We start from the raw sequence: 18,109 nt of genomic DNA on the forward strand, positions 1-18,109 counted from the left end.
TATAAATTTGGGGATTATTTTGCTGAGTTTTTGGATTTTTTTCAGACAAGGGAACAATTTTTTTTGATGCCGTTAAATTAGGACAAGAGGAGGGTTAAGAGCTTTCAGCTGATCAGAGGAAGTCCAGAAGAAAGTCCTGACGGCTTCAAGCTGGAATGAACGCTGCTTGTTTTTAGGAAACGTAACCTAGAACCGGTTGGAAAAACTAATCAAGAGATTACTGGATGTATATCAGAGAAGGAACAGCCAATCAGAGCTCCAGATTCTTTCTACATCTGATTATTCTACGATAAAACCTCAGAGACAGATTCAGTTGGTGGTAAATGACCTATTCCACGTCTCCAGGAGCTTTTAGACTCCAGTTTAGTCACTTTATTAGGAACAGGGGTTAACCCTCCTATTGTCCTCATTTACAGGCACCAAAAAATATTACTTCCTTGTCTAAAAAAAATCCAAAAATTCAGCAAAAAAAATCCCCAAATTTCTGAAAATTTGCAAAACCTTCAAGAAGAAAATTCTGATAATTTCTTAAAAGTTTCCCGTAAAAATTTATTTAAAAAAAAAATCCCCCAAACTTGTCAAGAAAATTCTTGTAAATATTTTCAAAAAATGAGTAAAAAGCTTCCAAAAAATCCTAAAAATATCTAAAGTGATTCCATATATATCAGTAAAACTTCTAATATTTTCTTTAAGAACATTCACAAAAAAATCTACCAAAATCCAGTGAAATTCGCTGGATTTTGGTTGATTTTTTGTGTGAATGTTCTTTAGAAACATTTTTAACATTTCTTTTTTTCCACCAAAAAATGTTCAAAATATTCCCAAAAATGTTGAAAATGTGGACATCAGAAGTTTCACTGTGAAAATACACACACACACACACACACACACACACACACACACACACACACACACACACACACACACACACACACACACACACACACACACACATATATATATATATTTTTTTTCCCTCCACATTTTCAAACTTTAAAACGGGTCAATTAGACTCACAGGACAACACTTCAGTCTGTCAGTAAAAATGGAGGACTTTAATGCTAGATGTAACCTGTCTGATTGCTTTTGATGCCACTGATTGTTCTTCTATCTCCACACGTCTCAATGCTGTCTGCTGGAGGAACCTCAAGAGATCCAACCACTGCTTCTCTGTTTCCATCACCAACATGCAGAAACCTCGGCTGGATGTTCAGAAGCTGCTCAGATCTGTCAGAGGATGAATCACATCGTGTCTGGAGGGAGGAGTGGACGTGTCGTCATGGCGACCTAACCCTGCTGTTTGTTTGCGGTCGTCATCATGGAGACACGATGCTGCTGCTTTAACACCCAACACGACCTGCACCTTCCAGCACACAGCGGACGATTCATTCTTCACTTCCTGAACATTCAGAAGCACCGTTTATTTAATCATGCTGCATTTAATGAACAATAAAGAAAAACACCCAAATGAAAGCTTCCTGATCCATACAATTCTTCACAGTTCACACAAAACCACAAGAAGAAGAGAGAAAATGACAAAAAAAGATACAACACAACAAAAATAAGAGAGAATACCACAAAAATGAGACAGAAAATGACCAAAACAAGACACAAGAGAAAAATGTCTTACTTGGGATTTTTAAATATTAAAATCGGTCTTTCGTTCTAGTTTTTTAGATTTGGTCTCAGCACAAGAACACTTACACAACTACTGCATGTTTTAGGTTTAATACGTGGATTATGGGATGTAAAACGTCTCCAGCTCTAATGGTTTCTAATTCAGAAGGTTGGTAGAAATCCACACATCAGAATGAAATAAAGTGGGAACAGCTGGTGGTTCTTCTCAGAGCTTCCAGGCGTTCTTCATCATCAGGATGAAGTAGACGTCGCTGTCGATGGAGGCGCTGACGCCACAGTAATAGTTGAGGAACTCCTCTTTGGTCACCTGAGGATCAGAAGAAAGCTCAGATCAGAGGAGTCCCACCTCTCTGCCTCATCTGGTTCAGGATGGAAAATAAACACGACCCACACCGTCAACTGTCCAGCCTCACGGTCCACATGTCTGGGTTAGGAAATGTTCTAATGATCCAACATGTCAGCAAAAACACCAGCAGACTGGAAGAACTGGGAACTGATCTGTGGATCAGAACTTAGATTTTGTTCTGATAACTTTACTGAAGCTGTTAAATGTGAGCAAAAATGTAAAAAAAATAAAATAAAATGACACAAGACAAGGCACAAAACAACAAAAACAAGAGAGGAGATGACAACAATGAAACAAAACGACAAAAATGAGACATTAAACGACAAAAACACCAGCAGACGGGAGAAACTGGGAACTGATCTGTGGATCAGAACTGAGATTTTGTTCTGATAACTTTACTGAAGCTATGTGAGCAAAAATGTAAAAAAAAAAATGTAAATAAATGCCTTCAAAATGTCCAAAAACATCCAGTGTCTGTAGAAGATGTTAAAGAAATGCTCTGATCAGAACCTTCCATCAGCAGAAGAAAGAGAAACAGATGAAAAAGAAATGCTGAAAAATATTTAGAAAAAATCTTTGGAATAGTCTCCAAATATGTGACAATGACGACATGAAGACAAACCAGCGGACTACTGAAGCTTCACTGTGGACACCAGAAGGTCTCCAGATCAGAGAAGTTTCTACAGTAAACAGCTGGAAGACGAAACCTTCTCCAGAACATCAGCCCCATTACCACAAGTTTGTCCTCATCATGGATGGAGCAGTGATAACTCCTGACCTCCTCCTGGGTCACCTTCAGATCTGCTCTAGTGGAACCAGGCAGGACCTCCTCACCTTCCCGTCTTTGTCGTACGGCGAGTCGAAGTTGTTCAGGAAGGTCCTGAAGACCTGCTCCTCCGTCCACTCCCCGTTCTGGTACCTGGGGTGGTGCTTGGCATTGTAGACCCCCTGCAGGTCCTCCACCGTGATCACCCCATCCCCTGTCTGGTCCAGCTTCCTGAAGGCCTCCAGAACCACCTGCTTCCTGGCCTTGGACATGGGCGGCTGCAGGAGAACACAGAGTTAGAGGTTCTAAAGCAGAGTTAGAGGTTCTAAAAAGAGTTAGAGGTTCTAAAGCAGAGTTAGAGGTTCTAAAAAGAGTTAGAGGTTCTAAAACAGAGTTAGAGGTTCTAAAGCAGAGTTAGAGGTTCTAAAAATAGTTAGAGGTTCTAAAACAGAGTTAGAGGTTCTAAAGCAGAGTTAGAGGTTCTAAAAAGAGTTAGAGGTTCTAAAACAGAGTTAGAGATTCTAAAGCAGAGTTAGAGGTTCTAAAAAGAGTTAGAGGTTCTAAAGCAGAGTTAGAGGGTCTAAAACAGAGTTAGAGGTTCTAAAGCAGAGTAAGAGGTTCTAAAAAGAGTTAGAGGTTCTAAAACAGAGTTCGACGTTCTAAACAGAGTTAGAGGTTCTAAAACAGAGTTAGAGGTTCTAAAGCAGAGTTAGAGGTTTTAAAAAGAGTTAGAGGTTCTAAAACAGAGTTAGAGGTTCTAAACAGAGTTAGAGGTTCCAAAACAGAGTTAGAGGTTCTAAAGCAGAGTTAGAGGATCTAAAGCAGAGTTAGAGGTTCTAAAAAGAGTTAGAGGTTCTAAACAGAGTTAGAGGTTCTAACACAGAATTAGAGGTTCCAAACAGAGTTAGAGGTTCCAAAACAGAGTTAGGGGTTCTAAAGCAGAGTTAGAGGTTCTAAAGCAGATTTAGAGGTTTTAAAAAGAGTTAGAGGTTCTAAACAGAGTTAGAGGTTCTAAAGCAGAGTTAGAGGTTCTAAAAAGAGTTAGAGGTTCTAAAACAGAGTTAGAGGTTCAAAAACAGAGTTAGAGGTTCTAAACAGAGTTAGAGGTTCTAAAACAGAGTTAGGGGTTCTAAAACAGAGTTAGAGGTTCTAAACAGAGTTAGAGGTTCTAAAACAAAGTTAGAGGTTCTAAACAGAGTTAGAGGTTCCAAAACAGAGTTAGAGGTTCTAAAACAGAGTTAGTGGTTCTAAAGCAGAGTTAGAGGTTCTAAAAAGAGTCAGAGGTTCTAAACAGATTTAAAGGTTCTAAAACAGAGTTAAAGGTTCTAAAGCAGAGTTAGGGGTTCTAAAGCAGAGTTAGAGGTTCTAAACAGAGTTAGAGGTTCTAAACAGAGTTATAGGTTCCAAAACAGAGTTAGAGGTTCTAAAGCAGAGTTAGAGGTTCTAAAGCAGAGTTAGAGGTTCTAAAAAGAGTTAGAGGTTCTAAAACAGAGTTAGAGGTTCTAAAGCAGAGTTAGAGGTTCTAAAAAGAGTTAGAGGTTCTAAAACAGAGTTAGAGATTCTAAAGCAGAGTTAGAGGTTCTAAAAAGAGTTAGAGGTTCTAAAGCAGAGTTAGAGGTTCTAAAAAGAGTTAGAGGTTCTAAAGCAGAGTTAGAGGTTCTAAAACAGAGTTAGAGGTTCTAAAGCAGAGTTAGAGGTTCTAAAAAGAGTTAGAGGTTCTAAAACAGAGTTAGAGGTTCTAAACAGAGTTAGAGGTTCTAAAACAGAGTTAGAGGTTCTAAAGCAGAGTTAGAGGTTTTAAAAAGAGTTAGAGGTTCTAAAACAGAGTTAGAGGTTCTAAAGCAGAGTTAGAGGTTCTAAAAAGAGTTAGAGGTTCTAAAACAGAGTTAGACATTCTAAACAGAGTCAGAGGTTCCAAAACAGAGTTAGAGGTTCTAAAGCAGAGTTAGAGGTTCTAAAGCAGAGTTAGAGGTTCTAAAAAGAGTTAGAGGTTCTAAACAGAGTTAGAGGTTCTAACACAGAATTAGAGGTTCCAAACAGAGTTAGAGGTTCCAAAACAGAGTTAGGGGTTCTAAAGCAGAGTTAGAGGTTCTAAAGCAGAGTTAGAGGTTTTAAAAAGAGTTAGAGGTTCTAAACAGAGTTAGAGGTTCTAAAGCAGAGTTAGAGGTTCTAAAAAGAGTTAGAGGTTCTAAAACAGAGTTAGAGGTTCAAAAACAGAGTTAGAGGTTCTAAACAGAGTTAGAGGTTCTAAAACAGAGTTAGGGGTTCTAAAACAGAGTTAGAGGTTCTAAACAGAGTTAGAGGTTCTAAAACAAAGTTAGAGGTTCTAAACAGAGTTAGAGGTTCCAAAACAGAGTTAGAGGTTCTAAAACAGAGTTAGCGGCTCTAAAGCAGAGTTAGAGGTTCTAAAAAGAGTCAGAGGTTCTAAACAGATTTAGAGGTTCTAAAACAGAGTTAAAGGTTCTAAAGCAGAGTTAGGGGTTCTAAAGCAGAGTTAGAGGTTCTAAACAGAGTTAGAGGTTCTAAACAGAGTTAGAGGTTCCAAAACAGAGTTAGAGGTTCTAAAGCAGAGTTAGAGGTTCTAAAGCAGAGTTAGAGGTTCTAAAAAGAGTTAGAGGTTCTAAACAGAGTTAGAGGTTCTAACACAGAATTAGAGGTTCCAAACAGAGTTAGAGGTTCCAAAACAGAGTTAGAGGTTCTAAAACAGAGTTAGAGGTTCTAAACAGAGTTAGAGGTTCTAAAACAAAGTTAGAGGTTCTAAACAGAGTTAGAGGTTCCAAAACAGAGTTAGAGGTTCTAAAACAGAGTTAGCGGCTCTAAAGCAGAGTTAGAGGTTCTAAAAAGAGTCAGAGGTTCTAAACAGATTTAGAGGTTCTAAAACAGAGTTAAAGGTTCTAAAGCAGAGTTAGGGGTTCTAAAGCAGAGTTAGAGGTTCTAAACAGAGTTAGAGGTTCTAAACAGAGTTAGAGGTTCCAAAACAGAGTTAGAGGTTCTAAAGCAGAGTTAGAGGTTCTAAAGCAGAGTTAGAGGTTCTCAAAAGAGTTAGAGGTTCTAAACAGAGTTAGAGGTTCTAACACAGAATTAGAGGTTCCAAACAGAGTTAGAGGTTCCAAAACAGAGTTAGAGGTTCTAAAGCAGAGTTAGAGGTTCTAAAAAGAGTTAGAGGTTCTAAACAGAGTCCGAGGTTCTAAAACAGAGTTACAGGTTCTAAAGCAGAGTTAGAGGTTCTAAACAGAGTTAGAGGTTCTAAAGCAGAGTTAGAGGTTCCAAACAGAGTTAGAGGTTCTAAACAGATTTAGAGGTTCTAAAACAGAGTTAAAGGTTCTAAAGCCGAGTTAGGGGTTCTAAAGCAGAGTTAGAGGTTCTAAACAGAGTTAGAGGTTCTAAACAGAGTTAGAGGTTCCAAAACAGAGTTAGAGGTTCTAAAGCAGAGTTAGAGGTTCTAAAAAGAGTTAGAGGTTCTAAACAGAGTTAGAGGTTCTAACACAGAATTAGAGGTTCCAAACAGAGTTAGAGGTTCCAAAACAGAGTTAGAGGTTCTAAAGCAGAGTTAGAGGTTCTAAAAAGAGTTAGAGGTTCTAAACAGAGTCTGAGGTTCTAAAACAGAGTTACAGGTTCTAAAGCAGAGTTAGAGGTTCTAAACAGAGTTAGAGGTTCTAAAGCAGAGTTAGAGGTTCCAAACAGAGTTAGAGGTTCTAAACAGAGTTAGAGGTTCTAAAGCAGAGTTAGAGGTTCTAAACAGAGTTTCTGGAGCTTCTCTGCTGCTTCAGTGTGAGAACAGAGTTCCTTCGTTACGCTGAGCTGCTTTTCTAAAGTCCTGTGGTTTATTCCAGAGATGTTGATTACCAACTAATCAATGGTTTAAAACTGTTGACCAATCAGGCAGAAGGTCCTGATGTCAGCAGATGTAGATCAGCTGTAGTTCCTGGTTGTTCCACCAGGTGGAGCCTCTTCCTGTTTAATACTGTAGAGACCAGAGGATGTTAAAGCAGAGAGCATTGTGGGAGTTTAGCAGCAATGGGCACCATGACAAAGACTCCTGAGGAGGTTCATGATCTCCAACCAGAACACTGAGCTGAGGATGAACTTCCTGTAAACCAAGGACTGAAGCTGTAGTAGCTTGAGTCTTCAAACGTTAGTATAAGGAACATCTGGGGCTGGAAGCAGAACATCTGACATGAAGAACCAACGTTCTCACCCTGAGAGCCACCAGGAATTCGTCCAGGTCGATGGCTCCGCTGCCGTCGCGGTCCAACTTCTGGAACATCTGCGTGGCCTCCTCCTTCTCCAGCAGAAGCCCAAAGTCACTGAGACCCTTCAGGAACTCCTTCAGGTCCAGAGAGCGGCTGCTGTTGTCATCCATGATCCTGAAGGTTCTACAGAACCCCAGCAGAACACAGTCAGGATGGAGCAGATACTACAGATTGTGTGACAACTTTTTTTTTCTCAACATGTAAATAAACCAACTCATAGTTTTAATCACACCCTTGACCTCGTTCTGACTTATGGCATAGAAATCGAACCGTTAACAGTATTTCCCCGGAACCCTCTTCTTTTTGACCATTTTATGACATAACATTTCAATTTACAGCAATAGATTGTATAGGAGTTAAGAATAAACATCATTACAGTAGATGTCTGTCTGACAATTCGGTGACTAAATTTAAGGAAATAATACCCTCTCTATTTACTTCAGCACCACTTACTGATAAAATGGAAGGGAAATATTATAATTCTACCCCCACAGAAGTGGATTATATTGTTAATAATGCTGCAGCCTCACTGCGTACAACACTTGATAGTGTTGCACCTGTAAAAAAGAAAGTTCTATCTCAGAGAGAACCTGTTCCTTGGTATAATTCCCAGCTGTGGACTTTAAAGCAGGCGTCCTGAAAGCTGGAAAGGAAGTGGTACTCCACTAATTTAGAGGAAGTTTATGTAGCTTGGAAAAATAGTCTAGTAATTTATAAAAAAGCTCTTGGTAATGCCAGGACAACATATTATTCATCTTTAATAGAGGAAAACAAGAACAACCCCAGGTTTCTCTTCAGCACTGTAGCCAGGCTGACAAAGAGTCAGAGCTCTGTTGAACCTTGTATTCCTTTAGCTTTGAGCAGTAATGACTTCATGAGCTTCTTTACAAATAAAATTATTACGATTAGAGAAAAAATTAATCTGGCCCTTCCTGCAAATGTCACAGATGTATTGTGGAGTATAGATACTTTAGAATTGGCTGTAAGACCAGATGGATATTTAGAATTTTTCACTCCTATACATCTCTCTGAACTAATTTCAATAGTTTCTACATCCAAACCATCCACATGTCTTTTAGATCCTATCCCAACTAGACTGTTCAAGGAGGCTTTACCTTTAATTAATTCCTCAATGTTAGATCTGATTAATCTCTCTCTAGTAACAGGCTATGTACCACTGGCTTTTAAGGTTGCTGGAATCAAACCTTTACTTAAAAAGCCCACTCTAGATCCAGATGTTTTAGCCAACTATAGACCAATTTCCAACCTCCCATTTCTCTCCAAAATTCTGGAAAGAACAGTTGCAAATCAATTATGTGAACATTTACAAAGGAATAGCTTGTTTGAAGAGTTTCAGTCAGGCTTCAGAGTGCATCATAGCACAGAAACAGCTCTGGTGAAAGTTACTAATGACCTTCTCATAGTGTCAGATAATGGACTGGTCTCTATACTTATTTTATTGGACCTTAGTGCAGCATTCGATACAATCGACCACCACAAACTTTTATTACAGCGACGAGAACATTGTATTGGCATTAAAGGGACAGCACTGGACTGGTTTAAATCCTACTTATCAGACAGGTTCCAGTTTGTGCGCGTCAACAATGACTCTTGTGAGCATACTAGGGTTAATCATGGAGTTCCTCAGGGTTCTGTCTTAGGACCAATACTGTTCACATTATACATGCTTCCCTTAGGCAATATTATTAGGAAGCACTGTATTAATTTGCATTGTTATGCTGACGACACTCAATTGTATTTATCTATGAAGCCAGATGAAACTAATCAGCTAGCTAGACTGCAAGATTGTCTTAAGGACATAAAGACCTGGATGACCTATAATTTCCTACTACTAAATTCAGACCAGACTGAAGTCATTGTATTTGGCCCCAAACATCTTAGAAAATTGCTTTCAAAGCATATAGTTACTCTGGATGGCATTTACATTACCTCCAGTACTACTCCTACCCAGAAGTGTCAAAAATTTTGCAATATCACACCATCCGCCAGGGGCTGGCTCCAAAAAGCTCCATAGACCCCACTTCTACACAGGGAAAAACTAAAATTTGATAGACTGCTTTTCTACGGCTCAGGATTTTTTTTCCCCGTTAGTTTTCATGGTCAAAATGAGAGATCAGGTGGCCAATCTTAAAATAAATCAATATTGAATTTTTTATAGATCGTTAAAGTTTTGCGAAGCCAGGGGGTGGGACTACTTGATTGACAGTCTGGTCTGGAATGATTGACAGGTCCTATGGAGGAGGCAGTAGAGACTCTGCTCTCCTCGTTTGGATTAATTCTGATATAATAACTGTTGGTTTATTTATCGCTGGAGGAGCAGAACATTTTCCACAGACAGTTTTAGTGTTTTAACCAGTTTTCTACCTTCGGCTGATGCTACCAGCAGACACTGAAAGGACTCTGATTAGGGTTGCCACCTTTCAGAAACGAAAATAAAGGATGGCCACCACGGTCCTCGGGGCCACAGTTCAGTAAAGTTGGAAAGATATTCACAGATTCCGACTTCCAGCATCAATAACTCATTAGATATATGTTGTGAAAACATAAACGATGCCTCTTTACCATCATTGGAAAGTAGACAATGTGCTCCAAGCCCAGTTTTATCAGCAGTAGCTGTCTTTCAAGTTGCAGAATAACATTGGTGTCAACAGGAGCCAGTTGAAGGCTGCAGTGATTTTGGTGACACTAAAGAATACTAAAGAGTGAAGTTATTGAATATCTGTGTCTCTCTTTGCTGTTGCAGCAGTTTTGCAGACAGTTCCTGTGCATTCGTAACACAGCTGGCTGCATATAGACATCAGCATTATTTCTGCAACTTGAAAGACAGCTACTGTTGATTAAACTGGCCTTGTAGCACATTGTCTACCTTACAACGATGGGAAAGAGGCATTGTTTATGCTTTGATAACCTATATCTAATGAGTTATTGATGCTGGAAGTCTGAATCTGTGAATATCTTTCCAACTTTACTGAACTTGGGGTCACTACCACCTAAGGAGTGATATATTTAATTTTGAAAAAAGCATTTAACCATACTTAAAGCTTTAAGTGCTTTATTAACATGAAACTAAGAGTTTTGTATTGTTTTATGATCACAGGTTCTGCCTGAACAGAAGTGGCATCATTTTAAACAGTGAAACCAAACTAATAAAATAAAATGTAATGACCAACCAGTGAGCAATACTGGATTCTGCAAAAACATAAACTGAATGCAGAATACTGGACAAAGAAATTGTCTACAAACATTTTTTCCCATCTAAATCTTATCTTAACACAGTTAATGTATTAGCTTATTTATGTGTGTATGCATGTATTTACTGATTTATTTAGTGCTGTTAGCATATCAGAGTTCTGAGTGAGTTTTTCTTTAGATAGGCAAAGGCCATTTATTGATTACATATAGGCTATTATATAAATGTTCATTAAAAACTAAAAGGCATTAAAAAAAATACTAAACAACTTAGGCATTTATTGAGTCACTAAAATACTGTAGAGTCTGTGACCACATCAGCATGATTCTAAGCATCCTCTGGTAAATTAACAACCAGATACTGATGTCTCTCACCATATGGACTTCAGGAGATGATTAGATGATGATAAACTGTGACCTGCTGGTTGGGTTCTCTCTGTTCTCATGGTTCTTACATGTTGGTCTCCTGATGCTGCTTTACTTCAGCTAATCCATGAGCAACAGAAAACACAGTTTGCCTTTTACCCACTGCCAGGGGTTCCACTCTTCCCACTCACATCGGTACATTTGCAAACGTTTTTGCTTCAGTGGACGTGGTGGAGTTTCGGGTGTAAACATTTTTAAACACGTGGGTGCAGCGTGATCTGCTGGACCTGGCATCGGGTCCTCGCTACGTGGGTCCTACGAAGTTTATTATTGGCTGCCCTTAATATTTCCTGTGTTTTATTTTGTTCCTTACGCAGTTTTGAAGAGTGTCTGACAGACGTATACGGGGTGTTTATGAAAATACGGAACAGTCTGCGTCCCGTATTCATTCAATACGGGACGCAACAATTAATTGTCAAATAAAGGACGATTCCGTATTTTAAGGGACGGGTGGCAACCCTAACTCTGATAGTTCGGTAAGTTAATGTTTATTTTCTTATCGGTGCCGCTTTTAATGTACTTTATATGCCGCTTTAGTGTCAGTTATAATGTGTGCCATGCACTCCAGATGTTGGTGGAGTTTATTTCTGTGTGTTGACCAGAGAAGAAAGTTAGCATCCGGTAAATATTAGCATTAATGTGAGTTAGCAATGCTAACCGAGCTAGCTGCTCAGTTGTAGCCTGATTAAAGCTAACGTAGCATTAAACTAACAATGTTTGTGTTGAGTTTCATGTAAACAGCTTAACTGTGTTGTGTTACTGTAATGTGGTACATTTAGTTAATAAAACTGTTCATGGAGACGCTGGTTCACATTAATGTAACGTTTAGAAAACCTAAATGTGATTAAAACAGTGAGGTTAAGGTTCTGTGTTGTCAGTAGTCCTGAATATCTGCTGAGTCTCTGAAGTTAAACTGGAGAAAACAGTAAATCTGCTCCCTAGTCGTTAACATTGTTTAATGACTGATTCACATGTTGTAGTACATCTTAGTGCAGGTTAGAAAAATAACCTCCCAGAACATGATCAAAATAATGATGAACACTACAGTTATTACATTTAAATTACAGCACAGATAAACTGGATAATAAAATCCTCTCCTCTAAAGCTAAAGTGACTGCAGGCCTTGCTGTCTTTCAGTGCTTAGAAAACTATATATGACTACAGGTACTACAGATTGTATAAATACTACAGGTACTACAGGTTGTATAAATACTACAGGTACTACAGGTTGTATAAATACTACAGGTACTACAGATTGTATAAATACTACAGGTACTACAGGTTGTATAAATACTATAAGTACTACAGATTGTATAAATACTACAAGTACTACAGGTTCTGTGTAAATACCACAGGTACTACAGATTGTATAAATACTATAAGTACTACAGGTTGTATAAATACTACAAGTACTACAGGTTCTGTGTAAATACTACAGGTACTACAGATTGTATAAATACTATAAGTACTACAGGTTGTATAAATACTACAAGTACTACAGGTTCTGTGTAAATACTACAGGTACTACAGATTGTATAAATACTACAGGTACTACAGATTGTATAAATACTACAGGTACTACAGGTTGTATAAATACTATAAGTACTACAGATTGTATAAATACTACAAGTACTACAGGTTCTGTGTAAATACTACAGGTACTACAGATTGTATAAATACTATAAGTACTACAGGTTGTATAAATACTACAAGTACTACAGGTTCTGTGTAAATACTACAGGTACTACAGATTGTATAAATACTACAGGTACTACAGATTGTATAAATACTACAGGTACTACAGGTTGTATAAATACTACAGGTATTACAGGTTGTATAAATACTACAAGTACTACAGGTTCTGTGTTAACACTACAGGTACTACAGATTGTATAAATACTACAGGTACTACAGGTTGTATAAATACCACAGGTACTACAGATTGTATAAATACTACAGGTACTACAGGTTGTATAAATACTACAAGTACTACAGGTTCTGTGTTAACACTACAGGTACTACAGATTGTATAAATACTACAGGTACTACAGATTGTATAAATACTACAGGTACTACAGATTGTATAAATACTACAGGTACTACAGGTTGTATAAATACTACAGGTACTACAGAATGTGAGGTACTACAGATTGTATAAATACTACAGGTACTACAGGTTGTATAAATACTACAAGTACTACAGGTTGTATAAATACTACAGGTACTACAGGTTCTGTGTAAATACTACAGGTACTACAGATTGTATAAATACGACAGGTACTACAGGTTGTATAAACACTACAGGTACTACAGATTTTTTAAATACTATAAGTACTACAGGTTGTATAAATACTACAGGTACTACAGGTTCTGTGTAAACAGCTGAACATGAACAAACCAAAGCAGGAGAAAAGACGGTGAAGACAGAAACATCCTGCATCCTCTGACAGGAAACCTCAGAGCTACGCAGCACTCTGAGTACTGCAGTACTTCCATCTAACCCTAAACCTGCTGGTACTAATATTAAACTACAACTGCAGTTACAAAGTACATTTAATAAAGTAATAAAGAGAAATGTCGATATATGTGTACTCAAATATTTCTATTTTCCGATACTGCATACTGTAATTTAATTGTGTACTTTAACTGTAACTTTCACTGTGTACTTTCACTGTATACTTTAGCTGTGCATTTTAACTGTATACTTTCACTGTGTACTTTAACTCTTTACTTTCACTGTGTACTTTAACTGTGTACGTTCCGTCTGATGATGTCATTTTATTCCACTGCAGTGGGCTAGCTGATGCTTAGCTAACTGATGCTATGCTAGCTAATGGTAAGCTAACGGATGCTAAGCTAGCTAATGGTAAGCTAACTGATACTAAGCTAGGTAATGGTAAGCTAACTGATGGTAAGCTAACTGATGCTAAGCTAACTGATGTTAAGGTAGCTGATGGTAAGCTAACTGATGTTAAGCTAGTTGCTGCTAAGCTAGCTAATGGTAAGCTAACCGATGCTAAGTGAGCTAATGGAAAGCTAGCTGATGCTAAGCTAGCTAATGGTAAGCTAACTGATGCTAAGCTAGCTAATGGTAAGCTAACTGATACTAAGCTAGCTAATGGTAAGCTAACTGATGGTAAGCTAACTGATGCTAAGCTAACTGATGTTAAGGTAGCTGATGGTAAGCTAACTGATGTTAAGCTAGTTGCTGCTAAGCTAGCTAATGGTAAGCTAACCGATGCTAAGTGAGCTAATGGAAAGCTAGCTGATGCTAAGTGAGCTAATGGAAAGCTAGCTGATGCTAAGCTAGCTAATGGTAAGCTAACTGATGCTAAGCTAGCTAATGGTAAGCTAACTGATACTAAGCTAGCTAATGGTAAGCTAACTGATGGTAAGCTAACTGATGCTAAGCTAACTGATGTTAAGGTAGCTGATGGTAAGCTAACTGATGTTAAGCTAGTTGCTGCTAAGCTAGCTAATGGTAAGCTAACCGATGCTAAGTGAGCTAATGGAAAGCTAGCTGATGCTAAGCTAGCTAATGGTAAGCTAACTGATGTTAAGCTAGCTAATGGTAAGCTAACTGATGCTAAGCTAGCTAATGGTAAGCTAACTGATGCTAAGCTAACTGATGCTAAGCTAGCTGATGCCAAGCTAGCTGATGCTAAGCTAGCTGATTACTGATCCGTCAGTGACCAGTCCTACCTGTGGGGGGTAAACACAGTGTTCTGGAGGACCTGCTCTACAGGTGTGTGATGTGGGCGGAGCTAACCTGCTCAGGCCTTTGATCCCTGAAGAACCCCGTGTCAGACACTGGAGGCGGAGCTTCTCTACCGGGTCCGAACACGCCGACAGCTGACGCTTCGCCTTCAGCGCCATCTCATGGTCGTGTCTGGATGTCCCCGCCATCCCTGATCAATCAATCAATCAATCAATCAATCAATCAATCAATCAATCAATCAATTCAGGTGTGATACTGATGAATGGAGCTCAGAGAGGAGCCCACACACCAGAGATACACAACACACACAGACACACAAAAAGACACAAAGAGACACACAAAGACACAAAGACACACAATGACAAACACACAGACATACACAAGTGGACAAAGTTGTTGGTACCCCTCAGTTAATGAAAGAAAAACCCACAATGGTCACAGAAATAATTTGAATCTGACAAAAGTAGTAATAAATAAAAATTCCATGAAAATTAACCAATGAAAATCAGACATTGCTTTTAAACTGTGGTTCAACAGAATTATTTTAAAAAATAAACTCATGAAACAGGCCTGGACAAAAATGATGGTACCCCTAGAAAAGACTGAAAATACTGTGACCATAGGGACATGTTCAATCAAGGTGTGTCCACTAATTAGCATCACAGGTGTCTACAAACTTGTAATCAGTCAGTCGGCCTATTTATAGGGTTACAGTAGTCACTGTGCTGTTTGGTGACATGGTGTGTACCACACTAAACATGGACCAGAGGAAGCCAAGGAGAGAGTTGTCTCAGGAGATTAGAAAGAAAATTATAGACCAGCATGTTAAAGGTAAAGGCTAGAAGACCATCTCCAAGCAGCTTGATGTTCCTGTGACTACAGCTGCACATATTATTCAGAAATTTAAGATCCATGAGACTGTAGCCAACCTCCCTGGATGTGGCCACAGGAGGAAAATCGATGACAAATGGAAGAGACGGATAATATGAATGGTAACAAAAGAGCCCAGAACAACCTCTAAAGACATTAAAGGTGAACTCCAAGGTCAAGCTACATCAGTGTCAGATCGCACCATCCGTCGTTTGAGCCAAAGTGGACTTCATGGGAGACGACCAAGGAGGACACCATTGTTGAAAACAAATCATAAAAAAGCCAGACTGGAATTTACTAAACTGCATGTTGACAAACCACAAAGCTTCTGGGAGAATGGACAGACGAGACAAAACTGGAACTTTTTGGCACATCAGCTCTATGTTCAAAGACGCAAAAATGAAGCATATGAAGAAAAGAACACTGTCCCTACTGTGGAACATGGAGGAGGTTCTGTTATGTTCTGGGGCTGTTTTGCTGCATCTGGTACAGGGTGTCTGGAATCTGTGTAGGTACAATGAAATCTCATGACTATCAAGGTATTCTAGAGAGAAATGTGCTGCCCAGTTTCAGAAAGCTTGGTCTCAGTCACAGGTCATGGGTCTTGCAACAGGATAATGAGGCAAAACACACAGCTAAAAACAGCCAAGAATGGCTAAGAGGAAAACATTGGACTATTCTGAAGTGACCTTCTATGAGCCCTGATCTAAATCCTATTGAACATCTGTGGAAGGAGCTGAAACATGGCGTCTGGAGAAGGACCCTTCAAACCTGAGACAACTGGAGCAGTCTGCTGATGAGGAGTGGACCAGAATACCTGCTGAGAGGTGCAGAAGTCTCACTGACAGTTACACAAATGGTTTGATTGCAGTGATTGCCTCAAAAGGTTGTGCAACAAAATATTAAGTTAAGGGTATCATCATTTTTGTCCAGACCTGTTTCATGAGTTTATTTTTTAAAATAATTCTGTTGAACCACAGTTCAAAAGCAATGTCTGATTTTCATTGGTTAATTTTCATAGAATTTTTATTTATTGTTACTTTTGTCAGATCCAAATTATTTCTGTGACCATCGTGGGTTTTTCTTTCATTAACCGAGGGGTACCAACAATTTTGTCCATGTGTGTAAAGACACACACAAAGACACACACATAAAGACACACAAAGAGACACAGACACATAAAGAGACACAAAGACACAAAGACACACACATAGAGACACACAAAGAGACACAGACACATAAAGAGACACAAAGACACACAGAGACACACAAAGAGACACAAAGACAGACACAAAGAGACACACAAAGAGACACACAAAGACACACAAAGACACACAACAAGACAAAGACACACAAGCACACACGCACAAAGACACTCAAAACTCCAAATGACAGCATTAGTTTCACCTGTAATAGACTGAAGCCTGCAGAGAGTGTGTGTGTTCTCTCGGTGTGTGTTTTTAGCTGTTGTTTTTTCTGTTTCACTGCGAGGCCGCCCCTCCCCCCCTCCACAAACTATCTGCCGTCACCATGGAGACACTGTTCTGCGCTGCGATTGGCTACTCTGTACATCGCCTGTGCCCGGTCAGAGTAGAGCGGCACCTCCACAGGTAGCTGAGAGAGTCTGCAGGCGCCTCAGTAATCAGATTACTGCTACAGTGGAGAGTATAGAACTCCTCCAGGCTCCTCAGTAATCAGACTACTTGTCCAGTGGAGAGTATAGACCCTACAATAGACACTCCTTAATAAATGAAACCTGAAGACAGATTTACTGCTTCAACACTGACCAGAATATTATTGACCTCATTTACATATTTAGGTTATGATCCAGCGATATTACATGAAAACACTAATTTACTGAGCAAGTTAAAGTATTGAAGGTACATTAAAATACTAATGATGGTGAGCAATTTAGTGTATATGTACAATAAAGTACCTCATTTACATATTTAGGTCATGATCCCACAGAATGATGGAGAAAAATAACAAAGTAATTTAAACAAGTTTAGGACCCGGCAAGTAATAAAGTAATAACGTAGTAAAGTAATACTGTAGTCAAGTAGTAAAGTAATACTGTAGTAAAGTAATACAGTAATAAAGTAATACTGTAGTTAAGTAATAACGTAGTAAAGTAATACTGTCGTAAAGTAATACAGTAATAAAGTAATACTGTAGTCAAGTAGTAAAGTAATACTGTACTCAAGTATTAAAGTAGTAAAGTAATACTGTAGTCAAGTAATACAGTAATATAATAATAAAGTAGTAAAGTAATACTGTAGTCAAGTTATAAAGTAGTAAATTAATACTGTAGTCGAGTTATACAGTAATAAAGTAGTAAAGTAAGCCAGTACAGGAATAGAAGAACAGTCTGAACAGGTAGTTTGTCAGTTTGTGTCATTGTGTGTCGTTGTGTGTCTGTGTGGTGGTTTTGTGTGTCTGTATGTTGGTTTTGTGTGTCTGTGTGGTGGTTGTTTGTCTGTATGGTGGTTGTGTGTGCCGTTGTGTGTCTATCTCTGAGCTCCATTCATCAGTAACACACCTGGTCGATGTGATAACAGGTAGCTAGTCTATCAGAGTAAAGGAAGTCAACGTAGCACAAAAGTCTGATCTGATCTCTAAGAAATCCTAATCTGCCTGTCAGTAGTGTCATATTGGAAGTACAGGATGTCCATAAAGTCTCTTTACAATTTTAAGAATTTATTACAAAGGCAATTGATAAGATATCTGAACCAGATTTGTTTTATTGTAGTCAGTGTTTATTAAAGTTTTAAACACACTGAAGTTATGTGTTTCAGGTATCCTGTTGGTGAAAGAGGTGCTTTTAAATGAAACCCTAAAAAGTGGCTGCTCCTCAGACGGGTGGATTGGAAGGGATGGGCCAG

General features: G+C 38.7%; 1 protein-coding gene across 1 annotated transcript; it reads right to left on the reverse strand.

The window, feature by feature from the left end:
* Positions 1-1,003: 1,003 nt before the first annotated feature.
* capslb (calcyphosine-like b) lies at positions 1,004-16,724 on the reverse strand. The gene is made up of 5 exons (XM_055019454.1): positions 16,635-16,724; positions 14,409-14,547; positions 6,949-7,126; positions 2,819-3,028; positions 1,004-1,945 (listed from the first exon to the last, which is right to left on the reverse strand). Exons 2-5 carry the CDS (start codon positions 14,543-14,545, stop codon positions 1,844-1,846), a joined length of 627 nt encoding a protein of 208 aa, XP_054875429.1. The 5' UTR covers positions 14,546-14,547; positions 16,635-16,724; the 3' UTR covers positions 1,004-1,843.
* Positions 16,725-18,109: the final 1,385 nt, after the last annotated feature.

This window comes from Amphiprion ocellaris, chromosome 17 (genome assembly GCF_022539595.1).
Source record: "Amphiprion ocellaris isolate individual 3 ecotype Okinawa chromosome 17, ASM2253959v1, whole genome shotgun sequence".
Classification (NCBI taxonomy): Eukaryota; Metazoa; Chordata; class Actinopteri; family Pomacentridae; genus Amphiprion; species Amphiprion ocellaris.

Bases quoted from the DNA above. Each gene is read 5' to 3' on its own strand.
- capslb (XM_055019454.1), bottom strand. From the start codon at position 14,545: ATGGCGGGGACATCCAGACACGACCATGAGATGGCGCTGAAGGCGAAG. The intron at 7,127-14,408 runs GTTAGCTCCGCC...GGGGTTCTGTAG, and splicing joins GGGATCAAAGGCCTGAGCAG to AACCTTCAGGATCATGGATG. The intron at 1,946-2,818 runs GTGAGGAGGTCC...TCTGATCCTCAG, and splicing joins CGTACGACAAAGACGGGAAG to GTGACCAAAGAGGAGTTCCT.